Genomic DNA, 19,616 nt, shown 5'->3' with positions numbered 1-19,616 from the left:
TAATGGACTAAGTTAGTTTAGATTGTAGATTAATTCATGTTATCTAAGAAAAGGTTTTTAAGTCATTAGAATTAATTTACCAATTATTTTGGGTGAATATATTAACTTTTTTTATAAAATTATTCATTCAATTTATTGAATCAAAATTTAAATTGATTTTATCGAACTAAATGGATTCATTTTAGTTCGGGTCATACTAATTATCATATTAATCCTTAACTAAATTTTCAATTTTAAGAAGCATTCGAGTTTAAATTATTTTAAACTTTGTGTGATAAAAAAAAATTCAGATTGAATTGATGCATAAAATTAAAATTTATTATCTTTATTGCTCTCATTCAAAAATTATGAGTGTTTTTATATAACAAAGTTGCAATGCAATATGCAAATATTGTCTATCAAGGCCAAATAAGGGGTAGTCTGGTTAGTTTTCCTGTATTTTTAAGGTATAAAGAATGGGGATGTCTTGAGTTCAGGTCTATTTATCTACCTATTCTAAGAAATATATATTGTCTATCAAGCTTATCAATATATATTTGGGTTTAGTTGGGTGAATTTAAGTTTTGCCAAGCTTTAATGTTGGTTTTAGCAATGGAAGAGAGAGAGAGGGTGAGGCTGCTGAAACTTGTGAGAGAGAAGAGTGAATTTTTTTTGTTTTAATTTTATGTATTTTAGGTGTATTTTTACTTAATTGGCTTGGTCAAAATTGGTGGGAAATAAGAAAATCCATTTATGATGTCATATTTGTGAGATAAGCATGAAGTAAATAAAGTTTTCTTTTCTTTTTCTTTTTCAATTATTTTTCCTTATTTCTTTAATTTAATTCCCGATTCTGATTTTTTTTCGCCGATTTTATTGGACAATTAGGTCAGAAGTCAGCTCTAGGGGTGAATTGACTAAATCGCCCCTCATCGGTTTAATCCGGTTTGAACATTATTCGATATTTCTTTTGGATCCCTGACCTAATTATTTGACCTGCTTAATAATTCTTTTCTGTGATTTCTTTTTTCCACTGTGTTCGCAATAGTCCTAAGGACCGCGGCGTCATACTTTCCGATTCGAAATTTGAGTTAAGACTGACCTTGTAGTCACTTCCCGAGAAGGTCACCCATCGCTGTGAATCCCGACTCATTTAACTTTTTTATATTCTGTTTTTCTTACTTATAGTTAATTATCTGGTAATTACCAATTATTTGTGTTCAGGGTTTATCTAGGTGTCTTAGATGTAGTTTTAATCCCCTTAATTGTCCAGACCGACACCGGTCATCGGAACAGTAAAATGTACTAGGCTATGCAAATAGGGGTGTTACATGATGCGTTCAGGTTGGGTTTGAATTTTGCATGTTAAATATCTATTACTCGAATTCGTTTATATAAATACTTATTTAAATATAAAATATATTTAAATTTGTAACAGAGTTATAAATTTGTAATAAATAAAATAGTTATTAATGAATAGGATTATAATTTCATATCTATTTATATAAATGTAAATTTTTTTTATTTAATTAAATAGTTAATCTTTGAATAATAATTTTATAATTATGTTAATTAAACAGTTAATTTATACTAGTAATTTTATAATTATGTTAAGATTTTTTTGTTTATCCTATTATTCTTCCCTCCTTCCTGCACATATATAATTAAAATAATTTTTTTTATATTATAAGTTTGTAAATATTTAGAACAATTAATAAAATAAATTAGTAAAAGTTAGATTTAGTGTTTAAGGTTTTTATTAATTATTATAATAAATTAAATAATTTTTTAATGAATTAATAGGGTTAAGATTATAGAATTATTTTGTTAGAAATTATAATAAGATTTTTTTTGTATAAGTAGAATTATTATTACATTAATATTAAAATTTTAATTTATATTTGAAATTAAAATTATTTATAAATTTAACAATGAATATATTTTTCTAAAAATTATTAGTAACAAATTAATAAGATATTGTCATTACTAAATTATAAGGAAAGTAAATTATATTACTAAAAATTATTAACCACAATATAATATATATATATATATATATATATATATATATATATATATATATATATATATATATCTTGATAAATATATTTTTATAGATATTTTTACAAATAATAAGAAGGGTTTTTTTTTTCAAACCTAATATTCCCCTTCACATGCACACGCTAACTTAATGGAATTGACTAATTGACAAAAGACTACAAAGCTGAAGTTGAGTTAATAAAATAATGAAGAGTTGCTTTAGAAATGTAGTGCCTCCCAGTTTCCTTTCACTTTTCTCTTGATCCTATCTGCATTAAAAGAAGCGATAACTCTCTTATATACATTAGAAAAGTAGTGTCTCCCAATTTCTTCTCACTTTCCTCTTGATCCCGTCTACATTAAAAGAAGCAATAACTCTCTTATATACTTTAGAAAAGTAATGCCTTCCGGTTTCCTCTCACTTTCCTCTTGATCCCATTTGCATTAAAAGAAGCAATAGCTCTCTTATATACTTTAGAAAAGTAGTACCTCCTAGTTTCCTCTCACTTTCCTCTTGATCCTGTCTGCATTAAAAGAAGTAATAACTCTTTTATATACTTTAGAAAAGTAGTACCTCCCAGTATTCTCTCACTTTCCTCGTGATCAAGTCTACATTAAAAGAAGCAATAACTCTCTTATATGCTTTAGAAAAGTAGTGCCTCCCAGTCTCCTCTCACTTTCCTCTTGATCCCATTTGCATTAAAAGAAGCAATAGCTCTCTTATATACTTTAGAAAAGTAGTGTCTCCCAGTTTCCTCTCACTTTCCTCTTGATCCCATTTTCATTAAAAGAAGCAATAACTCTCTTATATACTTTAGAAAAGTAGTACCTCCCAGTTTTCTCTCACTTTAACTCTCTTATATACTTTAGAAAATTAGTGCCTCCCTCTTTCCTCTCACTTTGCTCTTGATGTCGTCTGCATTAAAAGAAGCAATAACTCTCTTGTATACTTTAGAAAAATAGTACCTCCCAGTTTCTTCTCAGTTTCCTCTTGATCCCGTCTGCATTAAAAGAAGCAATGACTCTCTTACATACTTTAGAAAAGTAGTGCCTCTCAGTTTCCTCTCATTTTTCTTTTGATCCCGTCTGCATTAAAAGAAGTAATAACTCTTTTATATACTTTAGAAAAGTAGTGCCTCCCAGTTTCCTCTCACTTTCCTCTTGATCCCATTTGCATTAAAAGAAGCAATAACTCTCTTATATTTTTTAGAAAAGTAGTGCCTCTCAATTTCCTCTCACCTTCCTCTTATCACCGTCTGCATTAAAAGAAGCAATAACTCTCTCATATACTTTAGAAAAGTAGTGCCTCCCAATTTCCTCTCACTTTCCTTTTGATCCCTTTTAAAATTTTTAATTGCATTGATAATGCAATCTTATGTAAAGATTCATCGCCTATTTGCATTCATTTTACATTCCTACTCTAAGAGTCTAACAAGAAACCAATAAATTAGAGTATAAGTTGTTTTGTAAGACTTAACAAGGAATTAAGAAATTAGAGAATGAGTGTAGATTTTTTTAAGCTTCCAAGAACGAACTAAAAAATTAGAAGGGATTGTATGTTCTTTTGTAAGAAACCAAGAAAGAATCAAGAAATTAGAGAGGAATATAGGTCCTTTTGTAAGACTCTACAAAGGAAACCAAAAATTAGAGCAGAAATGTAAGTCTTTTTGTAAGACTAGAATATAGGTTCTTTTATAAAACTTTAAGAAGAAATAAAAAAATCATATTTACTTTCATGTAAAATATATTATTTATTTATAATCTATTTTTTATGATTTATTTTTTTTAAAAAAAATATATATTTTTTTAATTTTCACTTTATTTGCATGAATATATGTAAATATATTATCCTGATGTGCCATATTGCCATTTGTTCTCCTTTCTTTTCACGTTTATGTGTACTAAATTTTTTTTAAAGCTTCTATTTGAATGAATAATTTACAAAAAAAAATTCAATTAAAATATCCATCTTATTAGTACAAAACTTTTTGCTCTCAATTTTTTTTAGCTATATATAATTTTTTTATCAAATCATAAATCTTTCTATTCATATTTTTATATTTGTTATTATTTTTATATATAATTTTATATAACATTATTTAAAAATTTTAATAAATTGAAATTTTATAACAAAGAAGTATATATCATAAATATTTTGGTGAAAACTTAAATTATATAATTTAAGAATATATTGTTATACTTATACATTATATATTAATTTTATTCTTTAATACAACTTTAAATACTTATATATTTAAATAATTAGATGATAATATAAAACTTATTTAAATAGACAAAATTTTAAAGTAAATGAGCATTAATATTTGGTATTATGATATTTTATTATCTTTTAATGCAGAAATCAAAATTTATTTTATATAAAGTCCAAATGATTTTTATGAATAGTATTTTTAATTTTTATAAATTTATAAATTAAAATATTTTATTGATAAAAAATAATTTATTTGAAAATAGGACTAATAAATAAAAAAATTTTAAGAAATTTTTTAATTTTATTTAAATTTTAATTTTATAAATTTTATCAAGATTATAAAATTAGTGTTAGTTTTATTCTGTCTAATTAAATTAGTCAAAATTCAAATGATATTCTAATAATTTTGTTATTTTTTCAATAAAATTATTTTTTAAATTTATTATAGCTGAAAATAATTAAAAATATAAAAATATTTTATTTTGAAATTAAAATAGTTAAAAAAATTTATATATATAAATTTTAAATTTGGTTAAAACTATATTTTTGTCGGTATCAATAATTTTTTTTAAAAAAAAAATAGCTATAAATTTATAATTAATAAAGTAGTTGTTATATTTGAATTAAATTAAAAATTTAAATTCTCTGAATGCCTAGTTAAAGCTTATTCATTCCAAATATTTTTTTTCAACAAAGTTATAAATCTGTAACAAATAAAATAGTTATTAATGAATAGGATTATAATTTCATATCTATTTATATAAATGTAAATTTTTTATTTAATTAAATAGTTAATATTTGAATAATAGTTTTATAATTATGTTAATTAAAAAGTTAATTTATACTAGTAATTTTATAATTATGTTAAGATGTTTTTGTTTATCCTATTATTCTTCCCTCCTTCCTACACATATAAAATTAAAATAAATTTTATTTTTTATATTATAAATTTGTAAATATTTAGAACAATTAATAAAATAAAATAGTAAAAGTCATATTTAGTGTTTAAGGTTTTTATTAATTTTATTATAATAAATTAAAATTTTTTTAATAAATTAATAGGGCTAAGATTATAGAATTATTATATTAAAAATTATAATCAGATTTTTATATAAGTAGAATTATTATTACATTAATATTAAAATTTTAATTTATACTTAAAATTAAAATTATTTATAAATTTAATAATAAATATATTTTACTAAAAATTATTAATAACAAATTAATATGATATTGTCATTGTTAAAATTACAAAGCAAAGTAAATTATGTTACTAAAAATTACGAACCACGATATAATATGAATTGGTAATAATTTATAAATATAAATTTACATATACATCATGATAAATATATTTTATCGGTATTTTTGTAAATAACAAAAAGAGTTTTTTTCAAACCTAATATTGCCCTTTACATGCACAGACTGACTTAATGGAATTCACTAATTGACAAAAAGACTGCAAAGCTGAAGTCAAGTCAATAAATTAAAGAAGGGTTGCTTTAGAAAAGTCGTGCCTCTATTTTCTTCCATCCTTGACTGCAATTCCTCTATTTTCTTTTCTACCAAACAAAACCGAGCTTGTCAAATATGGCTTCTACTTCATCTTTAGCCATCTCCTGTAAAACTACCTATGATGTTTTCCTTAGCTTTAGGGGAATTGAAACTCATCACAATTTTACTAGTCATCTTTGTGCTGCCCTTTGCCGGAAAAATATTACAACATTCATAGACGATGTTCTTGAAAGAGGAGAAGGGATCTCGCCAGCCCTCATGAAAGCGATTGAAGAATCCAAGATTTCTGTAGTAATTTTCTCAGAAAATTATGCATCCTCTCGGTGGTGCCTAGATGAACTAGTGAAGATAATTGACTGCGAGAAAAAATTAGGGCGAAAGGTTTTACCCATTTTCTACCGTGTAAATCCTTCCGATGTTAGAAAACAGACTGGGAAATTTGGAGAAGCATTTGGGAAAGTCAAAGAAAATTCAAAGCACAGCTTAGACGTTGTGGAGAAGTGGCGCACTGCTTTGATGGAAGCAGGCAATCTATCTGGATGGGTTTCCAGCGACTCCAGGTAATTGTTTTCAGTATTGGACTTAACTGGCTGGCTGGCTGGCTGCTTGAACTGTTTAAATTGGGAACTAGACCGGGCAACTGGTTTGGTCTAATTCAATTTATTTATTTTAATTATCAATAGAAAAATAAAAATTTTCAAAATTGAAATTATTTTTGACCAGTTTTTTTTTTTAATTAATCTAATTGCTTAAATCTTTCAAATCGGTGAAATGGTTAGTAGATGGATTCAATTGTCAATCTGATTTTAAAAACATTGCAACATGTAATTCTTCATAACCAGTATGACTTTGATTAATTATTTGCAATACATCTCATTTCTACAAAAATTTTGAAGGGTGTAATAGTAATTTTACAAAAAAAAATTATTGTTGCCCATTAAATTTTGATGAGCACTGGACTCCTTACAATTTTAAAATTTTTTAGAAGTGTAGTAATTTTTAAAAATTTAGTATTTTTTTTTACTATTATTTAACAATTTTGGTGGAGCAATGGGCCAATATTTAAAATTTTTTAGTAATTTATTAGTAATTAAAAAAAAAGAAAACTCTAAATCCTTTGCTTTCTTATTAAAAGAATGATATGAAACATAAATGTTTTTGCTAAAAAATTCTCAAATATCATTATCTTTTGGTATCTTCTTCAACATTAATTAATTTTATCATTTTACTTTTCTAATAAATATAATTAATATTTCATGCTTTAAAATTTAAATTATTAGACAATATTATTAGATCTTTTATCATCTTTTTTATCAATTTGAATAACTTTAGTAGCTTTTTATTCATAATTCATTACTATTATTAGAATCTTTCATTACTAAAATTTCAACATACCCATAAAATAAATTAGATAATTTTTTTTTTTAATTTTAAGCTATTAATATATTTTAAATTCAAAATTTTATAATATTAAACATGTATTATATTTTTAAATTAATAACAATTTCAATTAATTGGACACCCCATTTAATAAAAAAAAAAAACCCTCCTGCTTTGAATTCCCACCCTCCCTCACCGGCAACGATTAGATTATCGAGAAAATCATCTTATCCAAACCTAATTAATATTTTCAAAACCCGAATCCATTCTAAACTTGATTAAAATGTATTATCAACTAATTGAACTTATCATAAATCCGATTATTATTATCCAAAAAATACTTGAACCTATTTTATTTTATATATTTTAAATAATAATTTACATAAAAATTTATTTTTATTAATAAATTATATTTTAAAAATTTAATAATTTTATAAAATATTTAAATTCTATTTTATTGAAAATAAAAATATAAAATCAATCTCTACTTTTTTAAGGTTTAATTTCGTTTCTACCGTCTAAATTAATCATTAACTTTTTGTAATTATATCCCCTAGTGAGAACTTAATTAACAAATGAAGGACTCCACAACTGCATACTTAATGGTGATAGAACAATATATGGTGCATAATTAATTAACTATAGATTATAGTTACTTGAGTTTAAGATCTTATAATTAAAATCTCAAATTATAGAGGACTCTACAACTGCCACAAAAGATATACAATGGAGACATCAGATTTATGAACCCACCTTCTCTTTCTAGTATCCAGTGAAATTATTTCTATTTTTTTTTAATTTTATACTACAAAAGTTGTCTCCATGAGAGAAAATCTAAATATTTCTTAATTAATGAGGCGATTGGTTCTTTCGCGTAAGCCCCTCTGATGTTGATGGGATTTCAACTGTTTTTAGCTCTGCACCTGTATAATATAAAAACTAATTATGGAACCTTTAAACTTTCCAGCCAAGAACTTAAAATGCCAAAATGATAATAAAAAACTTCACTCAATTTCTGGAAAGGACTTGATAATTAAAACCTTAATTTCTGGGAAGTATTTGATAATAAAAACCTTACTTTAAAAATATTTGTTAATACATTTATTTCCTCTACTTTTGTATTTGTATGAAATGATACATGACCTGTAGTTTTAATCTATACTCATGCATATATTAAAATTATATATCAAGTTGTTAAAATTGTATATGTTCTTTCTCTATTCTTTTATTTATTATCATGGACTTGTTACATTGTCTGTTCATCTTATTGTTTTAGGCCTGAATCCCAACTATGTGAAGAAGTCGCTGATCACATTCTGAAGAAATTGTATCCCATCTCGTTTACTGCTTCTACTGGCTTAGTTGGGATTGATTCACATGTTGATAAAATTATGTCATTGTTATGTATTGAGCCAACAAGCATTCGGGTAATAGGAATTTGGGGAATGGGTGGTATTGGAAAGACCACCATAGCTGAAATTCTATTTAGTCGAATATGTAATCAATTTGATTGCTTTTGCTTTCTTCGCAATGTTAGGGAAAAATCAGAAAAATATGGGCTAGTTGATTTAAGAAAAAGCTTTTTTTCGGAACTCTTGGGGATTGAAATTAGAAATCTAGATATGCTCAGTGTGGTACCCCTTCCATTAAGGATTCACTTAATCGGAAGAAAGTTCTTGCTGTTCTTGATGATGTTAATGATCCAGAACAACTAGAAGCTTTAGCTGTAAATGATGATGATTGTTTTGGGCTGGGAAGTAGAATCATTTTAATAAGCAGAGACAAACAAGTCCTTAGCAGTGCTGAAAAGATATATGAGGTTAAGGGATTGGATTTTAGCGATGCTCTTCAGCTGTTAAGTATGAAAGCCTTCAAACAAAACCATCCTCCGGTGGAATATAGAGAGTTGTCCAAAAGGGTAGAAAATTATTGTAAAGGTGTTCCACTAGCTCTCAAGGTTTTGGGTTCCTATTTGTGCGGAAGGACCTCTAAAGAATGGGAAAGTGCATTGAATAAACTGAAGGTATCTCCTGACTACAACATTCTGAAAGTCTTAAAAGTAAGTTATAATGCTTTAGATCGAATGGAAAAAAGCATATTTCTAGATATTGCATGTTTCTTCAAAGGATATGACAAAAGCTGGGTAGAAGATATATTAGACGATTGGGCAATAATTCGTCTAGTGGATCACTGTCTCATAACTATTGTGCATGGCAAGCTAGAGATGCACGATTTGATAGTGGAAATGGGTCAAGATATTGCTCGGCGGAAGGGTAACCGATTATGGATTTCTACAGATATCTGTCAAATGTTGGCCACAATTGATAATAAGGTAAGTAAGAGAATTAATTCTATAAAAACTTTATAATATCATTTATTAGATTTTTTTTATCTAAACCTGATTTACTATGAATTTAAGATACTAGATATATAATGAGATTCACTTATTAAATACCTGGATCCCACGTATTTGTATCTTGGATTCATAATAGATTAGGTCTAGATAAGAATTTCTCTCATTTAAAGGAAAAATTACTGAGTCTTGATGTATAAAATTCCTATGCCTTTTGAATTGTTAATTGTTAGGCAAAGAAAGTAGTTGAAGGCCTATTTTTGGACATCTCTACAATTGGAAGGGTATATTTGAATCCTGCCGTGTTCTCAAGAATGCACAACTTGAGATTGCTCAAATTTTACTGGAGTTCCTGGTTAAAGAAGGAAGGTACTGGCTCCATATTTGAATCTAGCGGATCAGATTGTCTAAAAAGTCTTCCTAACAAGTTGAGATTACTTCATTGGGAAGAATACCCTTTCAAGTCTTTGCCATTAAATTTTTCCATGGAAAACCTTGTCCACCTCAACATGCGAAATAGCAAAGTTGAAAAGCTCTGGAATGGAGTTAAGGTAAGCTTTACATATATATCTGTCTTTGTTTTTATTTTTTTTCCTTTATAATTTCATCAATTAAAAATTTTATTGTTAAGCTCCTAAATTAAAAAAAAAAAAATTAGAGTTCACCAATCGAAAATTTTCAAGATATTTTAAGTAATTTTTTTCTTATCATTTGGTAAATAACTTAATGAATTTATTGAATAGAAAATCTTAGGATTAACTATAATATAGTCATAATTGTATATTATTGAGTAAAATTTTTGTTAACAAATCCTACATATTCATACCATATGTGGTTAATATTATTTTTTTTTCCTTTAGTAAAAGACTGATCATATCATATGATTTAGAAGGGCTAATGATTTAATTTAATTATTAGAAAGTTTCTCTACTACAAATTCTAATCTAATCCAAAACTTAGTATGTATAAGAGTGTCCACGGTGTTGGATTATGTAAAATAATTAATTTAATTGAAAAATGTAAAGGAACATATTTATCTTTACACATAATAATAATAATAATAATTTATTATTATTATTATTATTATTATTATTATTATTATAAAAAAATAAGATCTAACTGAACTTTTAGATATAACACTTTTTTTATTTAGAAAAAATTCATTTACAAATATGAAAATGTTTTCTAACATTAAATTAATGTATTGTTGCCACCTATATAGTCTAAAAATTATAATAAAATAAATAATTTCATTACATTTTTGTAAATTGATTATTTATTTCTTATAATTAATGTAAATATTTTTAGCTAAAAAATATATCAGTTAAAATATAATTATGCTTTTTATTTGCTTAATTAAAATTTTAATTTTAACAAAAGATAAATTTTACTTCGAAAGTGCATATTAAAATTATGAAAAATGGATAGGAAAAAATGATATAATATTTTTATGTTATTATGAATGATAAAAAAAGTTGTGAAAAATTATGAGCTGCCCCTCCTTGCATGCCACTGACTATCTATATATGGGCTTTCTGAGAATTTATAGTTAAAAGTTATTTCGTGTATTTGTGTTATGCAGTGTTTGCCAAACTTAAAATCTCTTGATCTTGCTTTCTCAAAGCATCTGAAAATAGTCCCCGATTTTTCTATGATGACAAACCTGGAGGAGATCATTTTTGATGGTTGTGAGAGTTTGATTAAGATTCCATCATCCATTCAGTGCCTGGAAAGACTCGATTATCTTTATCTAATTGATTGCATAAAGTTGAGAAGTCTTCCACAAATGCCGAGAGGCATAAAATATTTAGCACTCACTAGTTCTGGAGTGGAAGAGTGGTCTCCGTCATCCATCCAATTTCTTGACAATCTTTTGTTCTTAGATATTTCCCATTGCAAAAACCTTAGAAGTCTTCCAAGAATCATATATTGCAATACTTTTATAAGACTTAATATCAGTTTCTGCCCAAATCTCATCATGTCTCCGCAGATTATGGAAAGTTCAGAAGTATTGCCCTCCTCAAATAATGGTATTGTTATTTTAGATTTGAGAGGATGTAAAATGCTCAACAGTCTCCCAAATAGCACTTGGGAATTGAAACGCCTTGAGATTCTGAATCTCCATGGCTGTTCATATCTTGAGAAATTGCCTCCTTTATATGGTTTATGCTCCTTAAAGAAGCTATTTCTAGATGACACTGCACTTGTAGACATTCCCCCTGACATTGTTTCTTTGTCATCATTAGAATTACTGTCTCTAAGTGATACTCCAATGGAAGAATTGCCATCATCAATTGGTTGTCTCTCTTCACTTGTTAGTTTGAATTTGCAGAGATGTAAAAAGCTTAAGAGTCTCCCAAACAGCATTTGTGAATTGAAATGTCTTAAGACTCTGCATCTCAGGGGTTGTTCAGATCTAGAGAAATTGCCTCCTTTATATGGTTTATGCTCTTTACGAGATCTATATCTAGATGGCACTGCACTCGTAAAAATTCCCCTTGACATTTTCTCTTTATCATCATTGGGAGTATTGTTTCTAAATGATACTCCAATAGAAGAATTGCCGTCATCAATTGGTTGTCTCTCTTCACTTGTTAGTTTGAATTTGAAGAGATGTAAAAAGCTTAAGAGTCTCCCAAACAGCATTTGTGAATTGAAATGTCTTAAGACTCTACATCTCAGGGGCTGTTCAAATCTAGAGAAATTGCCTCCTTTATATGGTTTATGCTCTTTACGAGATCTATATCTAGATGGCACTGCACTCGTAAAAATTCCCCTTGACATTTTCTCCTTATCATCATTGGGAGTATTGTTTCTAAATGATACTCCAATAGAAGAATTGCCGTCATCAATTGGTTATGAATTGAATTTTTGTAATTGCGTAAATTTTGACCAAAATGCACGTGGCACCATTATGGCAGATGCTATCCAGAGAATTAAAGAATTAGCCATTGCTAGAAGTTATGGAGCATTTTATCCTCGTTTTTTGGTTGGTTTACCCGGAAGCAAAATTCCTGAGTGGTTGAGCTGTGAAGGCCCAGGACATTTAATAGAAACTTCGTTCCCTCCTGGTTGCTTCAATAATATGTTCCGGGGTTTTGTTTTTTGTGCTCTTCTAGAACTCAAGGCTCCTGTTTTTTATGAGGATGGACCCTTAATATGTCAAAGCAGTTTCAAAAACAATAATGACTACAGAGAGGCCAATTTTACAAGTGAATATTTCTTTTTGGAAAATACCATAGAATCAGATCATGTGTTATTTTGGTACGATGGCGATGACATTTTCTTTTTAGATTGGCTCAAACAAAATTGTGACATGGAGAACAAGGCAACATTCCACCTTCACCCTGAGAATATGTGCTCCGACGATGAGAGAAAGTTAGAAGTGAAAAGGTTTGGGTTCCACTTGTTTTATGACAAAGTTGAGCTAAACAAATGAAGAGAAGCCAATTTTCTAGAGCAATTCAAAAAACAACAAATGCCAACAATAAGAGAAGCAGGGAAGACTTCTACTCCAGTAATATCAATGGCAACCAGGAGGTGGAAACGCACCCTAAAAGATTGAGGCAAAATTTCTTTATGGAAGATTACTTTTCAAATGCTCAGGATGGGATTAACTACGACGCTACTATGGTTCCTTCAAGTTCTTCATGTGAATTTGCTCCCAAATTCTACAAATTTCTTTGAAATCCGTCCCCACTAATTGTGGAGAACTAAGGCTTGCGGCTTGCTTTCCCGGTAAGACACCTCCATTTTTGTATTTTTATATCCTTTTGATATTTTGACATATGACAATGTTTTGGCATTCAAACTCTTACATAACTAATCTAATTAAAATGCTATTAATGATGATTTGAAATTTGAATGAGATTCTTCGATTTAAATTGAAAAATTAAACTAAATTGATTTTATTCTAATATTGGCTCTTTTGCCCCTATCACCACCAGCAAGTTGCGTCGACGTCTTCCAAATCTGGGCATCGACTATCTGATCTGTCGAGTCTCATTTGCTTTGGGCATCAACTTTCTGATCTGGCGAGTCTCATGAGCCCATCTCTCGCGACTTCAGCAGCTTCTTGCAGACTCACTCTACGCCAACCTCGGCCTTCTCCATCTCGACAGTACGTTTCCAAATTCATTTCCGACACCAACCCTTCTCTATCTCTTGTGATTTTGTTATTTTTGGATGATATTGGTAATTTATTTTGATCTGTAGTATTGGATTTGCTTTGAAATCTAAAGATTTATGTTTGATTTGTTTCGACTCTAGTGACCTGTAATATTGGATTTGTTTTGCTTTGGCTATTGAGATTTGAAGAACCAATGGATTAAAATGAATCAAACCAATTATTTCGGTTTAATTCAATTCATTTAGTTCTTTACTTTGGTTCGATTTTATTTTTCAAAAGAAGATACTTCGGAATTTTGGTTTGTCCGGTTCCTTTTTCTTTCAAAGAGTAATTTCAATTCAATTAATTTTCTTGGTCTGTAAAGTAGTTTTGTAAAATGTGAATTCTTTCTTATTCTGTCTTTAATTATATTATTTAGATTTCCAAAATTATGATTACATGTCCCTTTGGTGAAATTACGAACACATAGTGATTTTATGAGTAGAAGTATTTTGCATGTCACATAAAGTGGTAAAGATGCATATATTAATTCTTCCTCAGAGACAATGGGAACTGTGTTTCTCAGTTTTTTCCACACTTGCAATGAAAACTCATTTGCTGCTTTATAATAGATTTTATTTGGAATTCTATATGAAGCAGTATCTTCATACTCCAGTAAAAGAAATCCCAAGATACTAATTAACAATTTCTACCGCTTGTGATTTATTTTTCCTTCTCGTTTTTCTTTTCTCAAGAACTGCTTCTCTTATACAACATTTTTTTGACTCTCGGCTTCCATTTCTCTTCTCCACTCAACGATTCAGAAGCTCTATGGTTTTTGTAGCCTCCAATTTCTCTCTCTCTTGCACAAACTTAATTAGCGACTATAAGTCTTCCATTTCAGGTGAGTTGCTTTTATGATCTAATGCTGCATAATCTATTACTAATTTGTAAAATTTGCTTCTCAAAAGAAGTTTGAATCACTAGTTGCAGAAAATTAGGCATTTGAATCTTGCTTCTATTATTTAAAATCTGCATAATATGTTATGCTGAACATTTGCTATGTTGTATATGATTGAACCCATATGTCAACGTTACCTTCTTCTGTTGGTGCACCCTCTCCTTTTTGTTTGACCTTTCTTTTTTTTTTGTTCCTTCACCTCTTTGAGAGAAAATTGCATGATCTCTTTCCAGGCAATTTGTCTACAATTATAAATTTTTTAAAATTTGTAGCTGGCACCAATAACACCTCAATTATTGTCCAAATGTCCATAGTCATAATATTACGCATTTGGAAGAAAGGAGTTTTATACGTATAGTTGATTCCTTGACTCTGTTTATCCTTGCTCTTCCTATGCGTATGTAGTATTTAAATTTGCGTACGCGCCTGTGCTGTGATGTTTCTTTCTATGTTTGTCCATGTTATTGTTTATCATGTAGATCTCTTCTTACCATTAGAGAATGTTTAGTATATGTTTATTATGCATCACCCTCTTCTGTGGAAAATTTTTGGTGGCTGAAAATGAAGAGGAAAAATAAACTCACAAACCCATTTTGACACTTGTTAAGGTTGTTACCTCCTCTAGTAAGTTTCAACATAGTGCTTTGTGATTTTTCTCTTTGTGGTTATGCTAGTTGAGTTCGTAGGACCATGAAAATTTTCTAACACTCTTTCTGAGATTAAGTTGGTAAGTGGGGAAAAAATGAATTGCAAAGTAGAAACAGCTCCTGGGTTTGTGTCACTTTAGAAACAAAAATCTAGTCCTTTGCTTTGTACGCTAGTTAAAGAAAAAACAAGTAAAAAATCTTGGTTTTGTATTTGATGACCTAATTATTTGACCTGCTTAATAATTCTTTTCTGTGATTTCTTTTTTCCACTGTGTTCGCAATAGTCCTAAGGACCGCGGCGTCATACTTTCCGATTCGAAATTTGAGTTAAGACTGACCTTGTAGTCACTTCCCGGAAAGGTTACCCATCGCTATGACTCTCGGCTCATTTAACTATTTATCTTCTGTTTTTCTTACTTATAGTTAATTATCTGGCAATTACTAATTATTTACGTTCAGAGTTTATCTAGGTGTCTTAGATGTGGTTCTAATCCCCTTAATTGTCCGGACCGACACCGATTATCGGAACAGTAAAATGTACTAGACTATGCAAATATGGGTGTTACATGATGCGTTCGGGTTGGGTTTGAATTTTACATGTTAAATATCTATTACTCGAATTCGTTTATATAAATACTTATTTAAATATAAAATATATTTAAATTTGTAACAAAGTTATAAATTTGTAATAAATAAAATAGTTGTTAATGAATAGGATTATAATTTCATATCTATTTATATAAATGTAATTTTTTTTATTTAATTAAATAGTTAATCTTTGAATAATAATTTTATAATTATGTTAATTAAACAGTTAATTTATACTAGTAATTTTATTATTATGTTAAGATTTTTTTGTTTATCCTATTATTCTTCCCTCCTTCCTGCACATATATAATTAAGATAAATTTTTTTATATTATAAGTTTGTAAATATTTAGAACAATTAATAAAATAAATTAGTAAAAGTTAGATTTAGTGTTTAAGGTTTTTATTAATTATTATAATAAATTAAATAATTTTTTAAAGAATTAATAGGGTTAAGATTATAGAATTATTTTGTTAGAAATTATAATAAGATTTTTTTTGTATAAGTAGAATTATTATTACATTAATATTAAAATTTTAATTTATATTTGAAATTAAAATTATTTATAGATTTAACAATGAATATATTTTTCTAAAAATTATTAGTAACAAATTAATAAGATATTGTCATTACTAAATTATAAGCAAAGTAAATTATATTACTAAAAATTATTAACCACAATATAATATATATATATATATATATATATATATATATATATATATATATATATATCTTGATAAATATATTTTTATAGATATTTTTACAAATAATAAAAAGGTTTTTTTTTTTTTCAAACTTAATATTCCCCTTCACATGCACACGCTAACTTAATGGAATTGACTAATTGACAAAAGACTACAAAGCTGAAGTTGAGTCAATAAAATAATGAAGAGTTGCTTTAGAAATGTAGTGCCTCCCAGTTTCCTTTCACTTTTCTCTTGATCCTATCTGCATTAAAAGAAGCGATAACTCTCTTATATACATTAGAAAAGTAGTGTCTCCCAATTTCTTCTCACTGTCCTCTTGATCCCGTCTACATTAAAAGAAGCAATAACTCTCTTATATACTTTAGAAAAGTAATGCCTTCCGGTTTCCTCTCACTTTCCTCTTGATCCCATTTGCATTAAAAGAAGCAATAGCTCTCTTATATACTTTAGAAAAGTAGTACCTCATAGTTTCCTCTCACTTTCCTCTTGATCCTGTCTGCATTAGAAGAAGTAATAACTCTTTTATATACTTTAGAAAAGTAGTACCTTCCAATATTCTCTCACTTTCCTCTTGATCAAGTCTGCATTAAAAGAAGCAATAACTCTCTTGTATGCTTTAGAAAAGTAGTGCCTCCCAGTTTCCTCTCACTTTTCTCTTGATCCCATTTGCATTAAAAGAATCAATAGCTCTCTTATATACTATAGAAAAGTAGTGTCTCCCAGTAGTGTCTCCCAGTTTCCTCTCACTTTTCTCTTGATCCCATTTTCATTAAAAGAAGCAATAACTCTCTTATATACTTTAGAAAAGTAGTACCTCCCAGTTTTCTCTCACTTTAACTCTCTTATATACTTTAGAAAAGTAGTGCCTCCCACTTTCTTCTCACTTTCCTCTTGATGTCGTCTGCATTAAAAGAAGTAATAACTCTCTTGTATACTTTAGAAAAATAGTACCTCCCAGTTTCCTCTCAGTTTCCTCTTGATCCTGTCTGCATTAAAAGAAGCAATAACTCTCTTACATACTTTAGAAAAGTAGTGCCTCTCAGTTTCCTCTCATTTTTCTTTTGATCCCGTCTGCATTAAAAGAAGTAATAACTCTTTTACATACTTTAGAAAAGTAGTGCCTCCCAGTTTCCTCTCACTTTCCTCTTGATCCCATTTGCATTAAAAGAAGCAATAACTCTCTTATATTTTTTAGAAAAGTAGTGCCTCCTAATTTCCTCTCACCTTCCTCTTATCACCGTCTACATTAAAAGAAGCAATAACTCTCTCATATACTTTAGAAAAGTAGTGCCTCCCAATTTCCTCTCACTTTCCTTTTGATACCGTTTGCATTAATATATATATATATATATATATATATATATATATATATATATATATATATATATATATATATCACATGCGCACACTCCAAAAATGCTCTGCTCCATCAGGTGAAAGAGCAAGAGTAGAAAATGATGGGTCCATTGCAGTTTCTTTAACTATAAAATATATTTAAAAAATATTAAAAATTATATAAATAAATTCTTTAGTTGGATTCTAGTTTGATTCTTGATAAAGAATTAAAATCAAACTAAAATAATAAATACAATAATACAAGTTCATTTTGATATAATTTGCTTTTTATGATAATGAACTTTTTTGTTTTAAGTTTCGGTATAGGTTCTCATTTGATTCGGAACTTTAGGAATCATGCCAAGTCCTATCAGTTAAAGTATTTTTATTTTTTATTTTTATTTTTTTTTTTAATTTGATTCTTCTACAAGAGTTGTCCTTGTGAGGGAAACTTTGACAAATTCTAATTCTCTGTTTGTGTCAGTATTCCGCATTTATATATATCATTCTCGTTGAAACTTCCTGTAAGCAATAGTCAATAATTATAACTTAAAAAGTCTTTAGGCCTCTCTTATATTTACCTTTTTTTTCGTATTTAAAAGAAGGTAGAAAAAAAAAATGAAGAATATATGCAGATAATTCAGGGATGGCAATTTATCAAATTTTTGTGGATATTTCTTTTGAATAAAATCTAATAGAATAAATTTAATAATATATAATTGAATTTGAAATAAATTTAGATTTGAAAATTAATACATGTGACACATTTAGATTGGATTAAAATTTTATATGTTAGGTATCTATTACCTGAATTCATTTACATAAATACTGATTTAAATATAAAATATATATTTTTATAATAATATTTATAAATTTTTATACATTTTATTTTAAATAAAATAGAATTTAAATATTTTATGAAATTATTACTATTTTAAAATATAAATTATTAATAAAAAATAATTTTTATATAACATTTGGATATTTTTTGAGTAATAATCAAGTTTGGGACATATTCAGATAGTTGAAAATAGATTTTAATTACGTTTGAGATAATTTAGAGTTTTAAAAATGTTAATCGAGTTCAGATGATTTTTAAGTAGTAACCTAATTTACCATCATTAGGAGAAAGTCTCGCTTTCTTTTTTTTTAATAAATGATCATTTTTTTATTTTTATATACAACTAACAAATTACAATTCCAAGCTCCCTCAAATACATAAAATATTGTTAAATTTAATTATTAATTTTTTATTTATTTTCATTCAAATTTAAATTAAAGAACTTATAATATTAAAATAATAATTTTAATACCATTGATTACATTTTAAATTTTTTAATTGCATTGATAATGCAATCTTCTGTAAAGATTCATCGCCTATTTGCATTCATTTTACATTCTTGCTCTAAGAGTCTAACAAGAAACCAATAAATTAGAGTATAAGTTGTTTTGTAAGACTTAACAAGGAATTAAGAAATTAGAGAATGAGTGTAGATTTTTTTAAGCTTCCAAGAACGAACTAAAAAATTAGAAGGGATTGTATGTTCTTTTGTAAGAAACCAAGAAAGAATCAAGAAATTAGAGAGGAATATAGGTCCTTTTGTAAGACTCTACAAAGGAAACCAAAAATTAGAGCAGAAATGTAAGTCTTTTGTAAGACTAGAATATAGGTTCTTTTATAAAACTTTAAGAAGAAATAAAAAAATCATATTTACTTTCATGTAAAATATATTATTTATTTATAATCTATTTTTTATGATTTATTTTTTTTTAAAAAAATATATATTT

The 19,616-nt window shown here is 27.4% G+C and overlaps 1 protein-coding gene across 1 annotated transcript in view; it reads left to right on the top strand.

Moving 5' to 3' along the window:
* The first annotated feature begins 5,782 nt into the window (after positions 1 to 5,782).
* LOC110659161 (disease resistance protein RPV1) overlaps positions 5,783 to 19,616 on the top strand; it is a 94,310-nt gene continuing 80,476 nt past the window's right edge. Inside the window, 6 exon segments of the mRNA XM_058131427.1 lie at positions 5,783 to 6,306; positions 8,403 to 8,767; positions 8,770 to 9,458; positions 9,713 to 10,030; positions 11,062 to 13,217; positions 13,427 to 13,599. Coding sequence (XP_057987410.1) covers positions 5,822 to 6,306; positions 8,403 to 8,767; positions 8,770 to 9,458; positions 9,713 to 10,030; positions 11,062 to 12,918 — 3,714 coding nt within the window. The 5' untranslated portion in view covers positions 5,783 to 5,821 and the 3' untranslated portion in view covers positions 12,919 to 13,217; positions 13,427 to 13,599.

This window comes from Hevea brasiliensis, chromosome 12, assembly GCF_030052815.1.
Source record: "Hevea brasiliensis isolate MT/VB/25A 57/8 chromosome 12, ASM3005281v1, whole genome shotgun sequence".
Lineage (NCBI taxonomy): Eukaryota > Viridiplantae > Streptophyta > Magnoliopsida > Malpighiales > Euphorbiaceae > Hevea > Hevea brasiliensis.
This window is presented reverse-complemented; position numbering and strand designations above follow the sequence as displayed.